At 37.7% G+C, this 25,647-nt stretch overlaps 1 protein-coding gene and 1 long non-coding RNA gene across 13 annotated transcripts in view; one reads left to right on the top strand and one right to left on the bottom strand.

Annotated features, from left to right (window-relative positions):
- Positions 1–25,647, top strand: part of LOC117596835 (uncharacterized) — an 89,611-nt gene that overhangs the window by 23,917 nt on the left and 40,047 nt on the right. For all 3 annotated transcript variants that reach the window (XR_008301533.1, XR_008301532.1, XR_004577817.2), the window contains exon 2: positions 2,564–2,698. This is a non-coding gene — a long non-coding RNA (uncharacterized LOC117596835). The remainder of the gene's footprint in view (positions 1–2,563; positions 2,699–25,647) is intronic.
- pax2a (paired box 2a) overlaps positions 22,864–25,647 on the bottom strand; it is a 29,956-nt gene continuing 27,172 nt past the window's right edge. For 9 of the 10 annotated variants that reach the window (XM_053233005.1, XM_053233006.1, XM_026933752.3 and 6 more), the window contains one exon: positions 22,864–25,478. In XM_053233005.1, coding sequence (XP_053088980.1) covers positions 25,402–25,478 — 77 coding nt within the window. In that variant the 3' untranslated portion in view covers positions 22,864–25,401. The remainder of the gene's footprint in view (positions 25,479–25,647) is intronic. The other variant, XM_053233009.1, reaches the window with a different exon arrangement.

The following is a 25,647-nucleotide window of genomic DNA, read 5'->3' as shown; positions in this document are numbered from 1 at the left end:
ACTCTGGAGGAAGTAGGAGTATCATTTTCCAAGTCTACAATCAAGAGATGCCTTCATGAGTGTAAATACAGAGGTTTTACCTCAAGATGCAAACCACTGATAACACTCAAGAACAGAAAGACCAGATTAGACTTGCTAAAAAAATCTCTGAAAACAAAAAGCTTGCCCAGTTCCTGAGCAAGATTAACTTGTACCAGAATTATAGGAAGAAAAGAGTATGGAGAAGGAAAGGCAAGGCTCATGATCCAAAGTATACCACATCATCTGTCAAACATGTGAAGGCAGTGTTATGGCATGGGCATGTATGGCTGCCAATGGAACTGGGTCAATGGTGTTTATTGTTGATGTGACTGCTGACAGAAGTAGCAGAATGAATTCTGAAGTGTATAGATCTATACTTTCTGCTCAGATTCACTCAAATGCTGCAAAACTGATAGATCAGCGCTTCACAGTACAGATGGATAATGAACAAAAACATCCCATGAAAGCAAACCAAGAGCTTCTTAAGGCTGAGAAATTAAATGTTCTTAAATGTCTGATGACCTCAGCCCAACTGAGCATGCCTTTCACTTATTGAAAAAAAAAAAACTGAAGGCAGAAAGACCCACAAACAAGCAGCAACTGAAGGTGGCTGCAGTAAAGGCCTGGCAAAACATCTCAAGGGAGGAAACTCAGAATTTGGTGATGTCCATGGGTTCCAGACTTCAGGCAGTCATTAACTGCAAAGGATTTGCACCCAAGTATTAAAAATAATCTTAATATTTATGGTTAGGTTAGTTTTTCCAATTACTTTTGAGCCTATGAAAAATGAGGGACTCCATTTATCAAAAAATGGCTGTAATTCCTAAACAGTTAATGCAATATTTTTGTTAAACCCCTTGAATTAAAGCTGAAAGTCTACACTTCAATCACATCTTGATTGCTTCTTTTCAAATCCATTGTGGTGGTGTACAGAGGCACAATTATGAAAATTGTGTCACTGTCCAAATACTTTTGGACCTGGCTGTACATACATACATACATACATACATACATACATTCCCCTCTTTGTTTTTGCTATACACTAAAGGCATTTGAGTTTGAGATCAAAAGATGGATATGAGATGATAGATCAGAAAGTCAGCTTTCATTTCCTTATATTTACATAGGGTAAATATTGTTATTAACCAAACTGTTGCATTCTTCTTTTCCAGGCTTGTAGTGCACCTTCTTTCAGTTGTTGTATATTTTGGGAGGTCTTCTTTGAATGGAGATTGTGATACTGTTGTTTTGGGGTTTTTCTTCGCAGCTCTCACAAAGTTTCTATCATCAACTGCTGTTGTTTCCTTGGCCAACCCATTTGATGTCTCTTTGTTAGTACACCGGTGGTTTCTTTCTTTTTCAGGACATACCAAATTGTTGTACTGGTTATGCCTAATGCTTGTGCAGTGGCCCTGATTGATTTTTCTTCTTTTCTCATCTTCAAAATGGCTTGCTTTTCCCCCATAGGCAGCTCTCTGGTCTTCATGTTGGTTTATCTTTTTTAACAACAAATGCAGTCTTCACAGGCAAAACCCTTGTTCAGCCAAAAACCTGGTTGCCTCTGCCTGGGGGTTCAGACTTGGGCAAGCCAAACATAATTAACAATTAACACATAAATGGTTAAAGAAACACAGTGCTCTGCTATGACCATCTCAGTCTCTGGATTTGAATCCTATTGAACGTGTGGTCTAAACAGAAGAGGGAAGTCCACATGCACAAACCTAAGAATCTATAGGAACTTAAAATGTTCTGCATAGAAGTGTAGACCAAGAGTTCTCTACTAGTGTCTCCAACCTTGTTAGGCATGGCAGGAAGAGACTCAGTGCTGTTATTCTCACCTAGGCAGGTATCACAACATATTACTTTTGCCATAATTATATTTAACATTTTCAGGGTGGTGTAATTTTGCTAACAAAACCAAAACAAAACACACAAAAAATGTTTTTTTAAAGATTTTTTTTTATTACTGAAAAAACTCTACAAATTGCAAAAAAAGGGTTTTGGAAAAAAAGTGTGTTTAAATAAAACTGTGCAATGTCCCTGTGTGGTTGGGCTCAAAATATCACTTATTGCATGTGTTATTATTTTCTGTTTATTATTTGTTGCTCATCTTCAAAGGGTGTCAATAATTCTATAGTATAAAGAATACTAGTAGACAATACAAGAGAATATGCTCTGTGTTCACATTGTGAGGAGCTATTTTATGGTTAACACATTATTTTATAATATTTAATCACTTAATCTAATCCTAACCTAATGTTTTGTCTCGATTTTTCTTCTTTCATAAAATTCGGCTTCCTAAATAATGTTTTCAATTGTCCAAAGTTTAATTATCACACGATAAATCCTATATAGCACATAACTCTTTATAATATTTTATATTTTATGTTGCTTATATTGTCAAGATTAAATTCCACTGACCATTGAAAAACTATTACTTGGAAAACATTTTTTTTCTGAGCTGTTATTTAGTCTTAATAACAATATATAAATGAATAATAAATGATTATATATTAACAGTTACATGTTTGCATACTTGCAGAACTGTATATTACTGGGAAAAGAGGTCTGTCCCAGTGAGCAGTCATTAAAGAACGGTGTGTGTCTGGGCTTTGAGGATTGAGCAGGAGCTGCATGTGATTCTGGATGATGGGAAATCTTTAGGTATCAGTAACAGGTAGGTCATCCTTCCAGTCTGCCAGCCTTCTTATAGCAATCAGTTTATGCCACTAATTTTAATTCACGGCCACTCAAGCATTACTCACTTTCTTAAAACACTTCCTCTGTTCTCTCACACCCACTTCCTCCTCCAGTGCTTCCTAGTCGCTCAATAAACACCATTCAACAATCTAAAATATACGTCAGCATGCTGTTATTGCTTGCTCAACAAATCATAAACCCAGTTTGTCAGTGTTAGCCTCCTTGTTGTGCTTTAGATTTTTATATCTTGCAAATGTGAGTAGAGATGCAGTAGGAGGAGGAGGGTAGGGGTACTTATCTAGTCACAAAGCTAGTCAGCCTCATCATCAAAATACCTGTTTAAGGGAGAGGAAAATGACACATTATATTGAATTAGATATATATTTATGGTTTTAGCTAAGTTAACCAGTATGCATACATTTATTTAGGTTTGAGGCCTTGTCTTTCTTAACCCTTTCCTGCATGGCTTCTACACATGGACAGTTCAGTAATTTTTCAATAAAGCTGATTTTTAGGTAAAATGAAAATTCATGAGACTTTAAACACAGATCTGAGTAATAATAATTTATGAATGAAAGAGGTAATGGGACATCCTTAACTAGTTTAACTCACTCCAGGCTGTGAGACAAAATATCTAATTTGTGCTGCCACTTAGTGGTATTAGTTGATAAGATAATATGAGGGGATATAGTTCTAAGGTTAGACTTATTGCCTCATTCGTGTAGAGTAAACGAAGTAGACTATGATAGTGTGATCTCTTAAACTTTAACTTTGCTTGTAATTGCCAAAGGGTCAAAAAGAAACTGCATACAGTTTCTTTTTGACCCTTTCGCAATTACAAGCAAAGTTTTGTGCCCATTTTTAGTAAAGAATAACCAGTAGCTCATATGCAGTTATTTGTCAATATGTCATCTAATATAGAATTTCCAGAAAGTTTGAAGAATGTTTTATATATATGTGTATATATATATATTTATTGAATTATGTAGTGTGAGGTTAATTTCAGCATGCTCCCTCATTAATTTAAATGAACATATTGCCTCTTTCTTTTGTTCTTACTCATGCTGTTGGAGTAAAGGAATGTAATTCATGGGATATTCTGAGGTCCTCCACAGAAGCAGGTTAATGCTCATTCAAATTAAATTTAGATGAATGTTAATCAGCTTGTTCCCTTGCTTCACATTATACACGTACCACTGACATGCTTAGGTGTCGGATTCAGAAGTCAGGTTGATAATAAGGATTAATACGATGTTCATTCTGATTTCTGCTAAAGAAAGCACCTTGTGCCTGGACTTGTTTTTTGATGTGTCTGGTCTCTCTACATATTGGCAGTGTGGCTTCCATGTAATAATGATAAGAATGGACGTGAGCCGTTTAAGTAGCAAATCAATAGCAAATTAAATTTTTCGGCTCTGAGGCGCACTTTCACGATCACGTCTAATTAGCCCTGACAGTCTGGCTCTGGCTGAATTAGATTGCAGGCTCTTGTCATGTTACCGCCCCCAATCCCTTCCCCTTGTTTTTAAAGTTCATTTTGGATCAAGGCATGTCAGTACTTCATGGTGAATTATAATAGCTTCCTATAAAAACTATACCTGAGCTATGCAAACATTGCTATTTCTCAAGACAAGGACAAAATAGTTTTATAATCTGGAGAAAGTTATCATTAAACTCTACTATATTGTGCACAATACTGTTAGATGTAAAAAAAAAAAAAAAAAAAAGATCTTGAAGTCATGGAGGGCTTGTATTTTATGCATAGAAGCCATTGTCTTATGCATAGCATAACCTCAGATCTTGGATTTGGAAAGTCTGAAATAGCTCATTGTTCTTGCATGCATTTGACTTGAGCATGAATATCCATATATAGTTTATTCTTTCAAGGAGATCACATTCAAAGGACAGGTCATGAATACTTCTCCTGATGTAGGTTAATCATGAAACACATGGCTCCTGCCTGGTGGTATGGGAGAAAATGGGCTAGCCCTGGAGTTAGATAAAGCATGAGGACCCACAGGCACTCCTATATAATGAATCGTGCGATGACTGTGTCCTCCAAAACGTGCTTCTTGCTGGAGTTCATTATTCATCTCGGTCCACCATATGAATAAACAGGGTCTATTTAATCTATCTTTCCTTCATCGGCACACAAGGCATATGGTCGCATGCTGCATGTGCAAGTGTACAACTTCAAATCCATACACACAAAGAACAAAAACTCAGAGGAAGGAGATCTTTCACTCTCACAATTGTATACAGTTAAAAACATACACACACACTTTCTGCAGCTGCCTTATCATTTTGTTTCCTGTTTGTATAAAATGGCAAGATTTTTAAGAGGTTTAAAAGCTTTATTTTTGTACATGTAGAGTAAATTTGTGGATTCTTTGCTAAATCAATATATTAAAGCATGCAGTTATAATGTAATTATACAAACCTTACATTCAAACACATTATTATACAATATTATTATGCATTTATGCAAATACAATAAACAGTAGAAACTATTGCCTCCATTCCTTACAGATGAAATATATAATGGTATAATAATATATACTTACATAATTTATTTTTAATTATGATAGTGTATGAGTGAGTGATTCATATTTGCATAAGAAAAATTAACTCAAAACTAAGAATAGAAAAGCCTTAAAAAACAAAAAACAAAACAAAACAAAAAAACAAAACAAAAAAAAAAGACCAGTTCCCTATCAGTGTTTTACACAGCCCAGACATGAAATAAAATGAAATTCACATTTAATGATGCCCTGTTCTTAAATATAGTGGGAGATATTTTCAAACCTCTGGTCTTTTTTTGGTAGGACATTTGGAAACCTCAGTCATCACCCTGTCAGGCTCCCACTATAGTGCTTGTGTCTGTGCATTGTTGACCAAATAGAAATTAACTGCACCTGAATGATACGTCAGAGACCCCCTGTGGGCCAGGAATCTGCACTCAAACTCCCTTTTAATAGACTTGCACCTCATTTGGCCTCTAAAGCCCATTGAAAGGTCCCAGAGGATGACTGGAGGCTGCGGCTTGCTCCTCCACAGCCGTCAGCAGAGGAGGGAGCCTGATTAGAGCATGCCTCCTAGCCTGAGGAGGCTACAGGGGACAATGCCAAGCTTTCCTTTTCAAAACAACAGGCCATCCCGTCTGACCTCTGTCACTGCCAATGTTTGTCACTGTGAGGATGACACGCACACACACACACACACACACACACACGAACAGTCACACAAACAAAAGAACAGAGAAAGCTCTTGTTGACAGATCTCATATTGACAAGACCTTCAGTCTACTGTATGTTTTACTTTGTATTCACTACCCATGCCACACTGATCCTTTTTTTGGATGTCAAAAGAAGATTTAGGATAAAAACACTCATGCATACACAGTATACTACCTCTATGGAAGTTGGTGCCTTAATATTAGCTTTATACTTATTTTTCTAGTAACTTTATCATCTCTTAGTCAATATTCCGGTGGTGATATTACTGAGAATGAACATATTGGTTAGAATATATATATATATACACACAAAAACAGTTATGCTTTCAACATCTTGCAGAAAGCACAAAGTACCCTGGTATTTTGACACCTAAATTGGAAAGTGATATACTGTATATGGTTCTTAATATATAGAGAAAGTCTCTGAGTGTCCAGTACTGGAACTCTGTATTCAGATCCCTGCTAAATATCTCACCTAGCTGTTACTCTTAATGTCAGTAGGTATTCCTTCTAACTGATTATTTTGCAGAATTTATATGAAAAATAATTATTAAATGCCTTCTCTAAAAATTTAAGGAAATGCATAGTAAAATATTTTCCATTTAAATAAAATCTATAATAAATCATACCAAAATGTATTACAAACCGTAAACCGTCAGATAGTCATATACTTTCATACACTGTTGAACAGTAAAAAAAAAAAAAAAAAAAAAAGACAAATAATACTAGAAAAGAGTAGAAAGGGTTGGATCTTATACCTGAGCATGTAAATTCTTTCACATATTGTACACATAGCTTTTCACTTGTTTATTGTACATGTGACTGATTTAGCAGATGGCTGAACTGATAACAGTACTGTCCTCACTGATGTGTAGCAATATAGCAAGTTTCCATGAGGCAAGCCTGGTTGAAGTGGTCATTAGAAACAAACGCCGTCATTTGGAATGGATCGTTACTCATCTGAGTATTGCTCGCTCATGTTAATATGGAGATGACCTTCTCAGGAGGGGGGCTGGCTTTGCTTAGTTCCAAATTGGGATGAATACCAATTGCTATTTATGACATACCACAAAATGCTTATGCATTATACTGTCATATTCAAATTGGTGCCCATAACCTTGCGATCCCTAAAAAGTCATATGTTATGAATTTGGTTTATTGGCATTGTTTACGCTGCATTAATCATGCAAACATGCATTTGGAAAACAAATGGCTTATGCCCATTTTGGAAATGATTCAAAAAGGTTGCCTTTCTCTAGGACTGCACAAAATATGGCAAGAATTCATAATGTATGGGCATGGATAGGCTGTTTTAGATGCTCAGAAACATCTGTGTAGTTCAGTAGCTGGATTTAGACTTCTGTATTATTCTGTTCAATAAGTATAGCCTAAAAAAGATGCCTAAGCAAAAAACATAGGCAAACTACAACCCAGTACATTGTGAGTGTATCAAACCAAATTGGGTTTATCTTGTTTGTGACTGCGTTCAAAATCAGTGCTTTATCATATGCAAATGAGATCAGTGTATGGCTTCTTGCTTATTGTCCTGACATCCTATTCTTTATAGCATCAAGCTGATGTTGGACTCTGTCTGGGGTGGGTAGTGCTTTGAATTGAAATTATTATTGCTGACATTATGCATGCTGTCAATTATGGGTGGGCCTGACCTTAGTTACATAGTTACCCATACTGAATGCAGGTCAGTAATTGAATACTGCAGCAGGCAAGCACCTATTTCTTGCTTGGAAACTGAAAGAGCTATATTCCCGTTGCTGTCTGTTGAATAGGTTCGAGCACATCGAAATGAAGGTCATTCTTGGCTGGGACAAATAAAGAGGATGTTGGCGATTTTCATGAATCATAATGAATATGTGATGTGAACCTTATTGAGAGCTTAACCAAGCACAGCCCTGAGTTTCCTCTTCCTTCATTTTGAAAGGTGATGTCTGAGGTACTGATAAGGTGGTTAATGTACATGAAGAAGCCTAGTGTAGCTCATTTATTCATTGTTGCTTCCAAAGGCATTCTTTGTCTCTTCAGGAGCCCCATTGTCTCCATATTAAGTGGAGTTCTGTGGAGATTTGAGCAGCATCTTGACTCCCCTAAGTTGAAGTGCGGCCGAGGTTAAGTGCTCTCCGTGCTCACAGCACCCATCTCCACTACGGCGTGACAGCTGGGGACTGGGCTGTTGCTATGGTTATCACTCCCTCTGTTGTGCCGCCTTGCCCCAGACTGCTCATTTGAGACACAAGCCGCCCATCCAGACACGAGACAACAATCCGCAGATCAGTAAACTCTTCCAGACAGACTGCTGCCTTTCGCGCTCCCCTATGACTCACTCTCTTTTTCTGGCTTTTGACTTCAACTATACTTGGTTTGCTTTCATGCATTTGCAACTTTTAATTGCACACATTTTAAACGAGTCACATAAAAATGGAAAGTCATTTTTGGAAGACTAAAAGTAAATTCCAATCACATGAGATAAGCTCCGTTCAGTTTGTATTACTCTCTCTTACAGAGCACAGTAATGCAGATGGAAGTGTTCCAATTGATAGTGAGGCCAGTGATCAGGAAAATTATTTTAAAAATTCTGCCAATAGCACAGCCCACAACACTGGTCTTATATTAAAGTACAGGGATTATGTTTAGTGATGTTCTGCACACAAGGCTTATCAAATGTAGACATACCTATCTTCATGCAATCTTAGCATAAATCAAACTAGAACTGAAAATATGTCTAAAATTGCCCTTTACTGTTTTTGTATTTTATATTATTTATTATTTATTCACATATGGTGTCCTTTTTTTTTTTTTTAAACAATGCATTCTGAAGTGAAGTGTTGCATAGATTGAACATCTATCTTTCCCACTCTCCATAAAACAGAAAATGATTTAGGGTGTTTAAAGTATGAACTTCAGATCAATTTAAATTTTAAATCAGCATCACAGAAGAAGAAAAAATTAAAATCATGTCTCTAGATAGCAAGGACTAAATTTTTAGTCACGATGAAATTATTGGAATAAATGTTTTGCTGCATGGCATTTTGTTGGTATACTGGGTATTTATTCCAAAATGAAATATTTAAGACATTTTGGGTTTTAGACATCACTTTAATTAGTTTTGTAATAAATTATTTTTATGATGCTAAAGGGAGAAATACAGATACGAAATAATGTTTGCTATTGCCTTTGTGCTGAACTAAATTTATCTATCGATCCAATTTGCCAAAAACTATGGCAGACATTCTGTTATCTTTAAATCTCAAGTCACAGAGCAACACAAAACAGCAGGCAAACAAACACCATCAGAAGCTTGTCTCTCACAGGGCAAACATTAGCAGTCTTGTGTTGTCTTTGTAATTACTGTTGTTCTACTGAGAGACATAAAAAGGAACTTCAAAGTTTTACTGCTGTGCTGATAAGGAGCTCTTTCCTTTTCACAAGACTTAGTCACATTTTCAGACATTTTCAGAGTCTTTAGTCACTTTGGGTAGGAAATCAAATTGTAGGTTACACATAAACATTTTTTTGGGGTAAAAAATGCAAAATAAATGTTGTAAAACTCATGTTCCAAAAACTTTCCTCAGTGATAGCTTCTACACTTTCACATTTACTTTGCACTTCTTGTAGTATATTGGTATCTGGCCATCATCGTATACTGGTATCTGGCCCAGGCTGTCAGCACCTGTTTGTTGCTGGACTGCAGTATCAGGGCCAAGGAGCATCTGGAAGTCCCCACAGCATTAGCATGCCTTTAACTTTACCTCCACAGTAGCACCGGCCGGTCTGCGTGAAGGGTAAATGGGGGCAAAGCGACTGCAGGCCCCACCGGAGCCTCCAACCAGCAGGCTCACATTAGAGGACATTTGTTCCACAATATTGCTTCCTCCTGCTTTCCCTAGGCTGGGCTCAGCACAGAAGGTAGAGGCAGATATTTGGGCTGCGGCCAAAGCATCTCCGTAGCCACCTCGCTAGCACTGCAGGTGCTGAGCTGGGCTCCCCACCGCTCATGCTTAGGGTCCAGAGCCCACACCTGCTGACGGAACAAATGCCGGCCGCTCGCAAAATAAACTTATCTCACTTGCATGACAACACATGCCCTCGGGTTAGAGCGCTGCACTAGTTTTGCAAACCAAGAGGGGTCACTGGCTCATCTTCGGCTTGGAGAACACAGGAGGGAGGGGTGGCTTCTTTTTCACATGGATGACGTCTACCTCACTCATAATTGGCTTGAATTTGTGTGTAACACTGGTAGGCAAAGATTTCAATGGTTTAATCCCATTATTATACAGTAATTCCTGTGTTACAGTTTATTACAAAAAGAGAGAAACTGGGATCAGTTTGAATAAATCATTTCAGCTATAGCTGAGTTTAGAAGCCTATACCCAAATTCACTGTATAAATCAAGTGGCTTTTATTGTCATTTCAACCATATACAGCTAGTTAATACACAGTGAAACGAAACAACGTTCCTCCAGGACCAAGGTGCTACAAAAAAACAACACAGAACTACAAGAGACTACATATATTTACATAAAGTCTAAACATGTGCAGAAAGCACAAGACAATACAAATACTACCAAAACAAAAAAAATAATTATAAACTGTAGTGATAATGAGTTAATGTGAGTTCAGAGATAATGGATTTGATATGTGTCGAGTCTCTGCAGATTGTTTCACTCATCCTCGTCCCTTACAGTCCAATGGGCCAATCACAGCTTCATATAAGAGTACCACAAGACATGATTGATCACCTCAACAGATTATTCCTAATCTTGACCATGGTCACATGTGGCCACCTCATTGTTTGGGGGGGGTGTAATGATTTGCAATGATGTAGGGTGAGGAGGTAGATGATGGATGTAGCTTTCCTAAGAGGTCAGGCGGTCAAAAAGGCAAAGGAGTGTTGACCATACAGGGTATTTAAACAGGCGGCAAATATGTGTCTTTATCATAATTAAGTGGCGATAGTTAACACTGGACTGATGTGGCTCCTCAGGCCCATAGGGAGACACAAGCAGATCTCCTTTGGGGAAACTCACCCACAATAGTTGGCTATATTTCCAAATGATATGCTAATACCAGTGACCTCTGCAGCAGGAGGGCTGCTCCCATGTCTGAGAGGCTCCACTGATGAACTGGCCTTACTTAATGAAGTTTGGGATCTTATTGTAGACGTACTTTAATCTCTCTCTATATGAAAATATGAAGTTACAATATACAGGAAAGTAATGCTAAATTCTCTCCAGGGTTTAAACTCTAAAATAAGATACTATTCACCAAATTTTTTATTTCACTTCGCAGTCCTGTTCACACTATCCATGATGAAACTCCATATTGTATGTTTTTCCCCTTCATGCTTTATTCATTTAGCATTGTTTCTAGATTTTGGTAGGGGAAAATATATGTATAGCTGAAGAAATTGATACAGTCCGACTGCGTTTAATTCTGGCAATGCCTAAATCGGACCTTGGATTTGGAAGGGTCGTCACCGGCACATTTGAGTGTATGCATCACAGAGCAGGAGTGCTCAGCCAACTCCCCCAAAAATCCTGTCCCCCGGTACAGAGAATTACATGACCTCTCTCAGCTCACCGTAACCCCCTCATTATACACACACCAATGAGCTCGGATCATATTTTCCTGGGCAGTGGGAAAAAAAATGGAAATAGGAAGCAGGGTGGTGCCATGCATTTGAACAATGCTTTGCTGTTTTTTATATTGCTCCCTGGAAGTTTAAGACTGACGTTGAGTAGAAATCCCAATTTGTGCACAATTTATAGCATATTATGGGAAAAACTCTAATCTTCAATGGAACACAAACATTTTAAATTTAAACGTGTGCTTATACGTTTGATTTAAATGTTTTTAATGGCTTTTGGAGAACAATGTAAGAGTAGCATATGTACCTTTTTTTAAATATATAGTTTTTAAAATATACGATGCCATTTTCCATCAGTTTGATGATGAGCATCTCAATATTCTCTAGAATTGCATTTAATTTATTTTTCATGCAGTAAAAAACTCTGTAAATTGAATGCTGTATTGAAGTGGACATGTATGTTTGAGCCACTGTGTGCTGCCTCTTTCCGTGGCCTCTCTCGCTCTCTTTTAGTCCCTCCATTCATTTTCAAATTAACCTTCTAATAGACTTCATCTGTCCATAGAGAGCCTATTAACTAAAGATCTGTTTTCATCTGCTGGACAACCTATGAGAGGGGAGACCCTTGCCTCACAGACCTGCACTCTTATGTAGTGAGCAGCACCAGGAAACAAAAATCGAATAAAAAAAGAGGCAACAAAGGGATTTCATTATATATAGTTAATTATCTCCTAGGCCTGGGCTGACCCTTTCCTGGCTAAAGAATTAGAGGGGCTTAATTGCTTTATCACCCAGCCCTGTGATTTCCAGCAATCAGGCTGACTCTATTTAATTTAGCTGCCAGGAGCCAAAAGGGAGTGCACTGCTCTCTGGCTGCCTTGGAGAGAAGGGTGAGCACCAAACTGGCGAATTTAGTGTCTTTAAATTAATGAAAATCAACAGCAATGGCTGACGACTGCCCCTGAGGTGTGCTAGTGAAAGAAGCTCTGCTGGAGAATGGCAAGGATACAAAAAGCCTGTTTCAGTAAAGGGTCAAGATGGAGGAAATCCTAGCAGTGGCTCCCTCTGGATAATTGAAAGGTCCAAGGGATTTGGATGGCACTGCCGATATCTGAACAATTAACACAGACTCTTTGAGCAGAGGGAAGCCTGGCAGTGTCTTCCTGAATGTCAGCATGTCTGATTAAAAGGCATATATTAATTAGAGACATGCTTTTTCATTAGACTAAAAGGATTAACATTCTTTGTCTATGAATACATTTTACATTTAGCTCTAGTGGGAAATAAGTCCTTAGTTATGAAAGACTACATCTCAACGTAGGAGAGTGAAGGCCCTTGTCACAGAAATGCTCTGCAAGATTTTATACAGCAGGTTTAATGACATAATTCCTACATTACAGTGCACTCGTATATGATCCTGCGAGTAAATGCAAAATGATTACTGATTTCTGGAGTTGTCCTACCAAATAATAATACATTCTTTTAAAGCAGTGGATATTCTTGACTTAGATATGGTCTAATTATAATTTTATATATATCCTCTTACGTAGATATCAGAGCTTATAAAAGTTTGTTGATATCCTATATAGTGAGGGCAAGATGTACTGCATTACACTACTGTCCATCGTCCCTCTCTCTCACATCCCTGTGAGGCTAATAAGGTCAAATTTAAATCCAAAATCCCTGACAGAACATTTTCTGACTCTGCTGCTGCCAGGTTCTGCATGGCTGTTTGGATCAAAGAGTGGTTATCTCCTATATTGAGCTGTTCTAACCTCTGTCCAGTCTGATTATGTGGAGATTGCTGTGAATTTCCTTGTTAATCATGGATGGGCTTTCAGGGTCACTTAGTGTTTAAGACACTTTAGCAAGCAAAAATGCAAAGAAGGTAGTATACAGCTCAAAACAAATATTAAAACTTTATTATTCTCATACTGATTCATCTGGATGATAAAGAACCTTACTCTCGGCCTTGTTCACTTTTACACAGCAGTTAAGTTAGTATTAAATTAAACACTGTCATGTTATAGTGAATATGTATATGACTGGTGTGTTGTGTTCTAGTACAAATTATAGGGATTTTCACTCTCACAAGATAGGGGGTAGAGTTTCCTGGGGAAAACTGGCAGTATCCAGCTGTGTTTATGAATTTCTTGAACACCTGCCTTGTTAATAAATATTTTAGCTTTTCCATTCAGGACTGACAAAATCAAAGGAACAATAAATAAAACATGCACATGTAAAGGCTTAGTGCTGTTCTTAAACATCTAACACATTGCCATTAATTACTGTGAGAAAAAAGAAAGCAAGCTTTTTTCCTCCCTATTTTTAAACATGTTTTGTGTACTCTGGGAAAACTCTGTTTATTACAGCATTGCCACAACGATTTATTGCATCATAGAAAAAAATACTACCAAATGACTACACCAGAAATTCACTTTGAACTTTCTAAATATTTCTTGTAATGGGAAATACAAGGTTTCTGCTCGGCTTCTATACTTCAGGACATTAGGTGGACTACATCATTTGATGAGTTCAAGCTAATTTTGCCTTTGCCTAACTGGGTTTAAAATCTTCAGCAGGCCAGTACAAACTGTCCGTCAGATGTACTTTCCTAATCCCGATTTGCAATTTACAGTTTACTTCAGAGTGTGTTGACTAAGTAAAACTCCTGTCTTATATTTGTATGCATTATCACTAAAGTTCTCTCAACATTAGAATTTCACTTTAGATTGTCAAGTCCTGATTAAAATGTTGACTTCTTAGCTTGAATTAACTTAATGTAATTGAATGTAAAAGCCCATAGCTCAGCACAGGCCATGATCAGTTTAGATGGATTAAGAGAGAAGGCTTTCAAATTGAATATAGTTCTCCCTCTTCAGGCTGTTAATTGTGCCGTTTACCACTACCTGAGTCAGTGACCACTGCTACTTAGTTTCTCTAATGATGATGCACAGTCGGCTTGGGCTGGAGATAATTAAAAACGCTGGGCCTCTCTGTCTCGGACTTTCACTTTTGGCCCATTGACAGCTGAGCTCAGACGAAATATTGAGCTGTCCTCTTGGCAGCATCTTGACTCTCAACACCAAGCCCTTCAAACTGCCTCTTGTGCTTTTTCAAGAGAGAGTTTAAAAAAAGAAAAGGCTCTCTCCTCTTTTGCTCAAGACTGACTCCTTTTTCTTTGCTATTGTTCAAAATGCTTCTTACAGTGAGGTGAGGCAATGGTTAGTGATGCTGTAAATAAAATTTCTTGTTGACGTTCTTATACTGTATAAACAGCTGGAGAAATGTAGTAAGGAAAAGTCTTGTAGTCTGAGTAAATCTCTCTCTCCCTCGCTCTCTACACTAGTGTTGTCCCATTGCACCACCCAGGCAAGTGACATCAAACATCGTTATATTTATCACATGTCACACTTGTAACCTGTTCGGGAATTGTTAGGAGTGAGGATGAAGCCACTTCCTCATGCTTCCTCATACTGGCTGTGATGAGATGTTCCTTTGCATTGGTAGGTGCACGGGAGGCTTAATTGGATGACTCTCACCCTGTTATTTTCTGCAGACATATTGTGATACAGTAGCTACAACAGTTCAAACCTTGCAGAATATGTTGTCAGAAAAACATGCGGCAGATTGTTTTAGCAGCCAATGAGAAATGTGGCATTTTATTTGATGAGGGTGGTCAGTCATGATTAACCTAATCTCTAGTAAACAAATAACACAAGTGGATGAGGTGGTTTAATGAACTCATTTGATTTCTAGCAGAAATAACTCTTTGACCTCCTCTTTTATCCCAGGAAGAGAGGCAGAGAGAGAGAGAGTTAGTATTATAATTTCCTCCAGTTACATACACATAACTTGAAATGTTACAATACCGCTACTGGCCATTGCCAATATGTAGTGTTAGAAATGATTAAAATTCTGCATTTGGTTCAAGTCAAATTATCATTGTTCAGTACATTTTTGCTCACCACTGTTTCTAATCATGCTTGGTGAAGGGTCACTTCTTTGTCTTGGCTACAGCAATGATCATTTACAGTACAATTACAACACCTTCAATCCTCACAAGGTGATTATTCTAGACAGTTTTACTATTGCCAAGGGGCACAAATGCCAAAAACTTCACAAAAAGTCCACATCAGAAGGTAGTATCTGGACGGACTTTTTCAGGGATTCATACGTGGGCTAAGGTCCAAGATAAAATTGCCACCTAATTGATTTACACTTCCAGATAAAAATAATATGCTTGAAATATATAATAAAGTTATTTTCAAGTACTGATTTTAGTGTTATGCAGTAACTATACTAGAGAGTCAATGTAAATCTAACCATCTCAACTATTGCTGGAAATACAACATGTTTAATTGAGTTTACAGGTATATGAAGCAGTAAGAATTGTCATCTTGATTTTTAAATATGAAGTCTCATTTAAGCTCTCCTGAGGAGGGGGGACATGCTTGATTCTTTTCCCTAAAACAGTGGCAGAAAAGGGAGAAAAAAATTACTCTCAATTTATGCTGCCACCAGTGCTGAGCATATGCTGAAATAATTAGGGGGGAAAATCTTGCGCTTATGCAAACTTCCAATTGCCAAAAAAAAAAAAAAATAATCTGTCTCAGACAAAGGAAAGACCCCCACGGTGCTAGGGTCCACAGTTTCTGTCATATGTATTCCTGTGGGGTTTCACATGACAAAATGCAGAAAGTTGTTTTGTCCCTCTTCCTGTCATGTTACACCCCTTAACCGAGTGTTTTCTCCCTCCCCCTTCTCTCTCTCTCTCTTCCCCTTCTCTCTCTCCTCCCCTTCTCTCTCTCTCTCTCTCTCTCTCTCTCTCTCTTCCTCTCATGTTGTCTCGCTGTCTGTGCTGTCAGCCCATAGCCTGGCACCTGCTCTCATGTTCCTAATTAGTCTCATTTAATTAATTATATTCTGCTGCACATCTTCTTATCTGCCTCTCTACTCATTTTTCCATTTACTGTAGGCTGAGAAATAAAGAGATACTTGGAATGGTGAAAGTATGTGTGTGCTTAAAAAACTTAATCGGTTCCCAGGAGCAGTGGTAAAAAAAAAAAAAAAATAGAGGAGGTTGAGGAGGTTAGGTTCATTTCTCTACTTAGAGTGAGCACTATTTCTCATATTTGTTAGACTATATGTAAAGAGATAGTATTTGGAAATGTAAACATTCAGACGACTTCTTGATGTTGCCTTCTTGTCTGTTCATTAAACTTTAGATGCATATATGGCATAAAATAACCGTTAACCATAATGTCCAAGTATTTCCAGCTTCCATATTGTTGTAATATTCAGTTTCATACACTGACTGAGATGTACATTCTGTTTCGGTGCTTGTTATTTGCCTGGCCTCGAGTGTAGCATGTTTACTTACTGACACACTCGTGCTCCGGTTCTTTAGCTCGCCCAAGAAAACAAGTCAGCTTTAAACACAGCATGTGAGTCTGAGTCAGGCAAGTACTTCAGCAAAGACAGTTTACCTAAGCACCTTTTTCTTCTCTGTTAGCTTCTCTATTTCATTTGTCAGATTCACTCAGCTTGGATGCCAGTGTTGTCTATCAGGTTTAAGGCTGCGGAGATAAACAGTGGGCTGCAGTGGAGTGTGGACTGAAAGAGGCTGACCGTAAGGCTAGGGTACAGGCCAGAGTGGGCTTAATGTACCCTCTCTAAACTCACATTACAGCACCCATATGTAGTTAATCTTTTTTTAGTGTAGTGGATAAGTTCTGCAGTATTAGAAAAAAAACACACACACTGTGAGACAGCAACTGTCAAGCAGTTAAGTTCTTTAACAACTTACCTGGAAACTAAGACACGAATTGAAATATTGTTGATCGTGTTTTTTTTTTTTTAAAGCCTAAATATAGTACACGGTCACTTACTTATTGTGATGAAGTTATTCTGAACATGTTGGCCAGTCTAAAATATATGCTATGGTGTTGTCCTATTGGATGTCCATTATGAATAGATGTGAGTCCCTTTTGGCAGGCACCCCACAGCCTTTTTTATTCAATTGACAACCATGGAAGGCCATCCAAGGTTCGAGCAGCTTTACTCAGAAGACAGCGTCACAGTGGAAAGAGCCTCGAGTTTCACTTGCTGCTGGTGGAGAGGATTGCAGGACAGGCTCATGAGGAGACGCTGCCTCCCAGCTGCTTGTCTCTAGCCTCCTCTTAGAGCAGCTCCAGAGCTCTGCTCAAGAAAAGGCTCCATCAATAATTCAGCCCACTGATCAGGACCTCTACAATGGAGATGATCAAAGTTTTGGCTGAGCTGTGGCAGAAGCAGCCTGATAGTATTTCCCCTGCTTAGATAGCTTTGCATTGACCATATGGACATCATAATTACCAGTGGGATGAAGCAGCAGCCGCTTGATCGCCAGCCCAAAAATCACACAACACCTTAATTAGTTTGCGCTGCTCCAGAGCCCTGCTTGGGCTAATTTGGTGCCGTGATGATGATTTTTTTTTTTTTTTTTGAGTTAGAAGTACATAAGAAATAAATCCATCCTACAATTCACATTATAATTCTAGTAATGAATCTGTGGAGAAGCATACAGCTCTATTCTGGACAGTATTGTAAATAGGGCTGTAAATTGATGTGAGTTTTTTACTGCTTATTTATAGTCTGCTCAATTAAGATATGTAGATACGCCTGGATAGTGCTATGCAGAGCCTGGCCATGCCTGTTACACATCTTGAAGGCTTGGGGAGGTACTGTAGTGTTCTGTCATTCAAAAGTATTCCGCTGGAGGATTTTATGCCACTGATGTTGTCTTAGTATTTCTACACAGCACAAATGATTTCATTCATTCTAACAAGCTATAGTAAATAACAAAATATTGATGCTTTTCAAAATTGTTTCAGCTAATCTCTAAGAAGGTTATCCAAACAACTTCATAAAGATGGACTTAACCCTTAGTACCCATTATAAGTAATAGGGAAAGTTCATTAGTGATTATTTTCCACCAAAAATGCATATTTTGTAAACTATGGAATCTTTTTTTGGAAAACTGTTTCATTAACCTCGGTGTGGTGTTAAAGAATCTGTTTATAGTAAGGAAATGACAAGAAGTCAGGTTGACAGGCCTGGAGTGAGACAGTTAAATGCCCCTTGCTGCTTTGGATAATTAATAAATAAAGCACCAGGGGAGCCCTGCCATGCCTTCCTGTATGACAGGGGCTGTCTCCAGTGCGCTAAAGCATTAAATGACCAATTTCTGTCAGACTAACTTCCACTACGCACTCTCTCTCTCCCTTTCTTCCTCTTTCTCTGTGCCTCCCTCCTCCCTCTCTCTTTCCCTTTTCCAAAGTAAGCCACTTTGCTCTCTTCGCACTGAGTTTTTCAGCGACTGATGGCTCTAGTTCATTTCTGCTGAATTAATTGGTCCCTGAATGAATTCTGTTGACAGGGCAATTCATCATGTGTTTGGCCTGACAGTGACTGGGTGTTGGGGAAGGGTAGGGGGTGGAGGGAGGGAGGGAGAGAGAGAGACAGAGAGAGAGATAGAGAGAGAGAGACTAGGGAGCCAGGGAGAGGTTGGGGTTAGGGGAGAAGGGAAGTGGGGGTTTGTGCTTCTGCTGTATCTCTCCTTCCCTTTTCTATTTCTCTTCCTCTCACTTTGTAACACTTATAAGGCATGATGATCCTCAGCGAGCAGGCATGAATATTGTAAATGATATAAGCGTAAAGGGGATGGCACAGTGGCACTGTGGGTAGGGTTGTGACCACGCACTGTCAGGGTCCCTGGTTCAATTCTGAGCTCAGATGTTTCTCCCACATGGGTTTCTTCTGGGTTCTCTGGTTTTCTCCCAAAAATACGCTAGTAGTAAATTGGCTATGCTAAATTGCCCCAAAGTGTAAATAAGTATGTAAATGTGTGTGCATGATGCCCTGTGATGGACTGGATTCCATATTGAGTGTGTGTGTTTTCTTCTCTCTTGCATGTCTGGGGTGCTGCTGACTCGCAAACAAACAACCAAACAAACCCCTTTTTCAGTTTTAAGGAGATCACTGCTTGATTGGACAGTCAGGTCAAAACAGTGTTTCCATCTTAGATAATATGAGTTCTGCTGCTGCCTCCTTATGTGACATAAGGCGGATTGCATTGGGTCTTAATTACATGGTGTGCCGCACAATAGCCATTAGACGCAATCATTTAGCTGATGAAAGAAAATGAGTTTTGTCTGCCAATGGAAGTGGCCAGATTTGGCAGGGATGAGGCACCAGGTCTCAGATCAAGCCAGATTTGATAATGTTCCTGTGCTAATAATATAACTAATAAAACCACCCCATTGTTTAGAGCCAGAGCTGAACTATGCAGCACCTCAGCGCCACCCAAGCTGATCTTTTTACACTGTTAAGTCAATCAATGCTCGCTCATTAGGAAGCTCACCAACTTATGTAACTGTCTCCTGGATGGGCTCACACAGCTCGGCTAAAAATGACCTCATAATTACAGAGCAGCCATCAGGAGAGACTTGCAGCTTCGCTGACATCAAGCTCCAAACAGTGGGGAGGCGGACTAAAGTGGAGCTTACTATTAATTTATAGCCTACACTGCCACACCTAATTAAATGCAATATATGTGACAAAGGCAGAATTAGTTATAACTAGGCACTGTGATGTATGTGTGTATATACAGTACTGTGCAAAAGTCTTAGACACCCTATATTTTTAAATGCACATTTTGTTATAGATGTTTATTTTATGACTTCTGCATTACTGAGACAGTACAAAAGCATTTTAGATTTCCAAACATTACTTTTTCAACCTAATGTTACAGAGAAATGTTTGTGTGTCAATAAAGAAAGTAACGTTAAGTAAAGTTACATAATACACCACTTTTCAGACAAAACAAAAGACAAACAAAAACCCCCACCCCAAAACAGAATGAAGTGTCAGGTTTTATCTGCAATAACAGAAGCAAGTGTGACAGTCAAAGTCTCCAGAAGAACCTACCAGCCAATTTTCTTATAAAACTGCACAAAGTTTACTGCTCTTTGTATAATAGATTTTTATGTAGTGTTTTTATGTATTTAAAAATATAGTAAAATTGTAAAATTATACTTACATTTATGTATTTTTATTAGACTACAATAATTGTTTTATTATTATTATTATTATTATTATTATTATGCAAAATTATGTTATAATGTTTTGTTTATGGTGTATTTATATATAAAAAAGGGCATTTTGGAAAAGAGAAACATGACGTTTCAGATAAAAGTCCTTTATCAGCTCTGCAACTGGTTTTGAGGCTGTAAGATCCTATAATTATATTTTGTTACTTATTATCTCAGATTATGAAAACAAGCAATACAGTAAATAGTTCTTAATATAAAAGAGTTTATAAATATTTAATATTTAATTGTAGTTGTAATAATTTTAATAATTATACTCAATACTCAAAACTAAAGTTTGTCCACATTGTTCATGGTCTGCTTTATTGGCAGTATATATATATATATATATATATATATATATATATATATATATATATATATATATATATAATGTATATATATAATGTATATGTAAACCCATAATAAATAAATTCAATACTAGACCTCTCATAAAATTTCATAATTAGCACTGTCCCTAATGTGGGGGTTTGATTGGCATCCCTGGGTTGGCCTTTCCCCTTCCCAGCATCAAAAATGACACTGATGATGATGATGAGCATGTATGCAGTTGACAGGACTTGCCGCTGAACATTGTCCACTGCCACTCCTCTGAAAACCCTCCTCTCTCTGAGGTTACACCTCGTGACAGATAGGGATGCTCACTCATTGTAGACCGTTTGTGGATCAGCCCTGTTTTTTGCTGTGTACAAAATAATGTGTCATCAAATCTTTATCATGTACAGACATTTACATAAAACGTACATGAACACATTTTCCATGCTATTACCATTTCTGATAATGTTTGATGGGATTTAGGTGGTGTCACGCTGCCTTGTCAACTGGTAGCCAGTGTGTATAAAGAGGTCAGGTTATCCAAGTAAAATGTGTGCTGCGTAGTTCGTGTAAATATTTAGTGTGTGAGCTATGTGAATTTCAGTGTTCAGGCTTATAAGAATTGGAAATGTGATAAAATCGAAATATTGACCTTACTGTTATAAAAAATTTAAATATTTTGGTAATATTGAAATACTGTTCTTCTGAACCCTTGTAGTACTAATGTGTGTTACAAAGCAATACATAGTCATTTTTAACATTTGAATAGTTTATATTGTAAAATTATTTTTTAAAAATTGTCATAATTTTTTTGGTCAAGTAATACAGTTTTCAGCACACACAGTAAATGTAAGTAATGTGATGCGAAACAAACAAACGAAAGATTATATTCCCTTTTTTTTAATGAGTATTGTTTATAAATCTTTAAAAAAAATGCAGCATGTTGGAAAGAGTCACAGAATTACGGGTAGAATTAGGTAAAATGTTAAGTAACTATGAGAGTTAGTTTTGGAGAGTAAGTGTGTGTGGAGCTGTTTGTCGAAGCGCAGCAGTACATGGCTCGGGCCCCCTGACTGGGTTTGAGGAGCCTGCAGGATGACAGGTGCTTTTTGTAATGCCTTGCTGATGAGAGCCAATCAGCTGATTCCATTCGGCTTCTTTTTTTTTTCCCCTCTCCCTTGTTGTCATCTGGCATGCTAAAGTGAAGATGAGCCTGATTGACAGATGCATTCGGGTTCACAGTTTATTGGTTTCAGCAAAAGAGGCAGATATGCCAATTTAGACAGGGTAGTGAGAAAAAAAAGTTTCCATCTAAATGGAATAATTTTACCACTGGGAATTCTCAGCTGGGGGAAGAGCGGAGGCAAGGCTTCTTTTCCTTATTTTAACAAGGCCTGAATGACAAACATATACGACAGTAAGAGGCTGACAGAACACCAGCTTTTGATGCTTCACAGGGGATCCATGAAATAAACAATAGGCAGAGCAATTGAATTACAGCAGGGTGAGACTGTCTGCCTGGACGAGAGGAGCAAGCAGTGGTCTGCTGCAGAGGAAACTTGAAGCATCATTACATATCGTTCTCTCTCTCTCTCTCTCTCTCTCTTTCATTTATTCACTTTTGCAGAACTGAATTGTGTAACAATATATGATGTATAAAAATTTGTAAATACTCATAATACAAGAATTGGCCCTGTGCTCTCTCTCTCTCTCTCTCTCTCTCTCTCTCTCACACACACACACACTCACACACATACTTGGTATACTAGTAATGTACATGTACATTGTGTGATTTAAAAGCTATTATTTAAAAAAAAAACAACTACCACTCACAGGTGTTGACATACAAAAAATTTATTTCTCATGTGCACAAAAAAAGGAATCAGACAGAAGTGGATCAGAGCAACGATTGAGGCCACATGGCTTTAGTTATAGGTTTCCATCAGAAATTATGTCCATGACGCATCATCTTAACAACGGGAGAAAGACCATGCCCTCTACCTTGCTCTGCTGATGCAGATCATTTCTGCCTTTTAAAAAAAGACAAAAAAAATTAATACAGGATGCAATGAGTAGGACAAAAATGTCTTCATTCTAAGTGAGACGACAGATTTTTACCTTTTAATTGTAACAACATTCACACTTTTATTCGTAATTGCTATTGTCTCTGTTGCCATAATGATTTGTGTATTTTGGAGTGTGTGTGTGTGTGTGTGTGTAAAAGAGTCTGAAATTGTATTGTTTCTCCATGCTGCTATGACATAATCACCTCCAGGTCAACGTGTCGAGAAGCTTAATCACAGGTTGTACTTTGCTGCATTTTAAACCATTGAGCAAGGATCATAGTTGGACAACTTGTGAAAACAGCCCACAAAACCAGGCATATATAAAACGTAACTGTAATTTGTACAGGGTCATCATCAATAAGAGATGGATGGATCATCTGAAATTAGATGGAAAATTGAACACAGAAGTAAAAGAGAATACAGAAAGCCATTTACTTCATTTGCATAGCGACTTAAAAAAATATGAACAAGTCAGGAAAAACTGAACCAAACATACAACCAGTCATACATGTGATGGGTAGCATTTGAAACCCACAGTAATAATTGACAGGTTTCAATTTTTGTTGCACTTTTGTTCCAAGCACAACACCTAAGACACAAATGTATGTAATCTTTTTTTTTTTTTTCTTTCAATTTGCATATCTACAAATGAAATCAGTAAATTACTACGATACTGCAATGGTCAGATGTAGATGATCTTATATACATTGAAGAATTGTCTTCACATTATACACAAATTCTACAAAGCAGCAATTTGTTGCAAATGACATAACATTGACTAACGGAATACACCTTGTGTGTGTACACTGTAATGTGCATTTGATGGAGCTTTGTGTTTTGTTTAACATTACCACATAGAATCAGTGTTGACTACTATTAAAACATAATACTGCTTTATTAATGCATACAGATACTGCAAATAAAATATTAAATATCAAACTAAGTCTTTGGCAAATGTGGTAAAAGTACATTCACTTTACATTTTCTGGAAATGATGGAATGGATGTTTTTCACGGATTTAAATGTCCCATCTAGAAACATTGATCTAAAACACAAAAGCTGTGTTACTTGCATATCTACCTCTCAGGACTGGAGCCAGTTTTCACCCAAACCTTTAAAAAGTTGTAAGGCAGTACTAGGAGTGTCACTTATGTTGAAATGAGAGTAGAGATCAATCTTCTGTTTAACATGAGCAGTAGATTTATGTAAAAAATATAAAAATAATTTAACAGTAAGATTCTGTTTAGTACAGATGATAATGGCCCAGTAATATGTCATAAGAGCACGCCACTGTTTTTTTTAAACATTCATAAAACATGAACAAAAAAGAAAACAACAAACAGTTTATATGAGTGGAAGCAATAGTTAAAGGTGTCAGAATATTTTCTGCTGTTTTGTCCAATATAGAATGAGTTTTACATGTTTATACATATCATTGGACAAACGTTGCTTGCTCACAGACCTCATTGAAATTTTGTAATTAAATAGTGCAAAAAGGAGCAAAGCATGATGTTGGTCATGATGTAGCACCTGAACAGAAACCTGTCATAATCTTGTATATGTAACAAAAAGGGAGAAATTGTAAAATCAAAATCAACTCTAACTGTAACTCAAGAAATTAATTTATCCTCAGGCCATTCATTACCTTTTTATTCTTACTATTCAGACTTTTACAAATGATTGTGTCTCACAGAACATGATGTAAGCCTTTTGATATTATCACAACGTCTGATTATTGAACTGGTTATTACGATAGAGGGTTTGAGCCGATGCTTTCCGCTGCAGTGCTCTTCTTTCCTATAACTGCATCTCTTGCATAACTGATCTGTCCATGAGAGGTTTACACACTGGCAAAGGACAATCCCAAATTGCCTTTTTTAATCCTTGGTTGATGGTACTACGTACAGTATGTAAAGGAATGCAATGACTGATGAAAAAAAGAAACAAACAAACAAAAAAAAAATCACGTGTTAACTTTGTATTTTTCACACGGTTTGTCTTGTTTTATATCTTATAATATATATAGATTTTGTATAATCTTTCAGAGTCTTTACGGAAATTTTATAGTCATTGTTCAGCGAGTTGAAAAACAGGGGCTCAGATATCGATGATTGAAGTAGGGGGCGTTGAAGAAATGCAGGAGGGAAAATTCACGGCTGCTTGACCTTCCTAATCTCACAGTCTGACCCCGCAAAACTGAAGATGGTGGAGCCACGCTGAATGGCCACGTTGGACCGTAACACTGTTCACACTGGTGCGATACGTGGGTCATGGTTGTGTTGCTGCAGAGTGACGTGGTTGCCATGGTAACTAGTGGCGGTCATAGGCAGTGGCAGCAGTGGGAGGGGCCGAGCCCCGGGATGCGGCACTATAATAATAAGGGGAACCTGGAAGTTAACAGAAGAGCGGACCGTTTGAAAACAATCAATGCAATGTACAGGCCCGCTCTAAAGCAGGTGAGAATACAGTCTTACTTCAAATCAAAATCAGCTATTGTTATGCAGGGCTATGACACTTAGAGTAATTGTTTTCTGAGGTAAGGTAGTCTTTGATTTT

This window comes from Pangasianodon hypophthalmus, chromosome 3, assembly GCF_027358585.1.
Source record: "Pangasianodon hypophthalmus isolate fPanHyp1 chromosome 3, fPanHyp1.pri, whole genome shotgun sequence".
NCBI lineage: Eukaryota > Metazoa > Chordata > Actinopteri > Siluriformes > Pangasiidae > Pangasianodon > Pangasianodon hypophthalmus.
The sequence above is the reverse complement of the archived record's forward strand: the minus strand, read 5'-3'. Positions and strand labels throughout refer to the sequence as shown.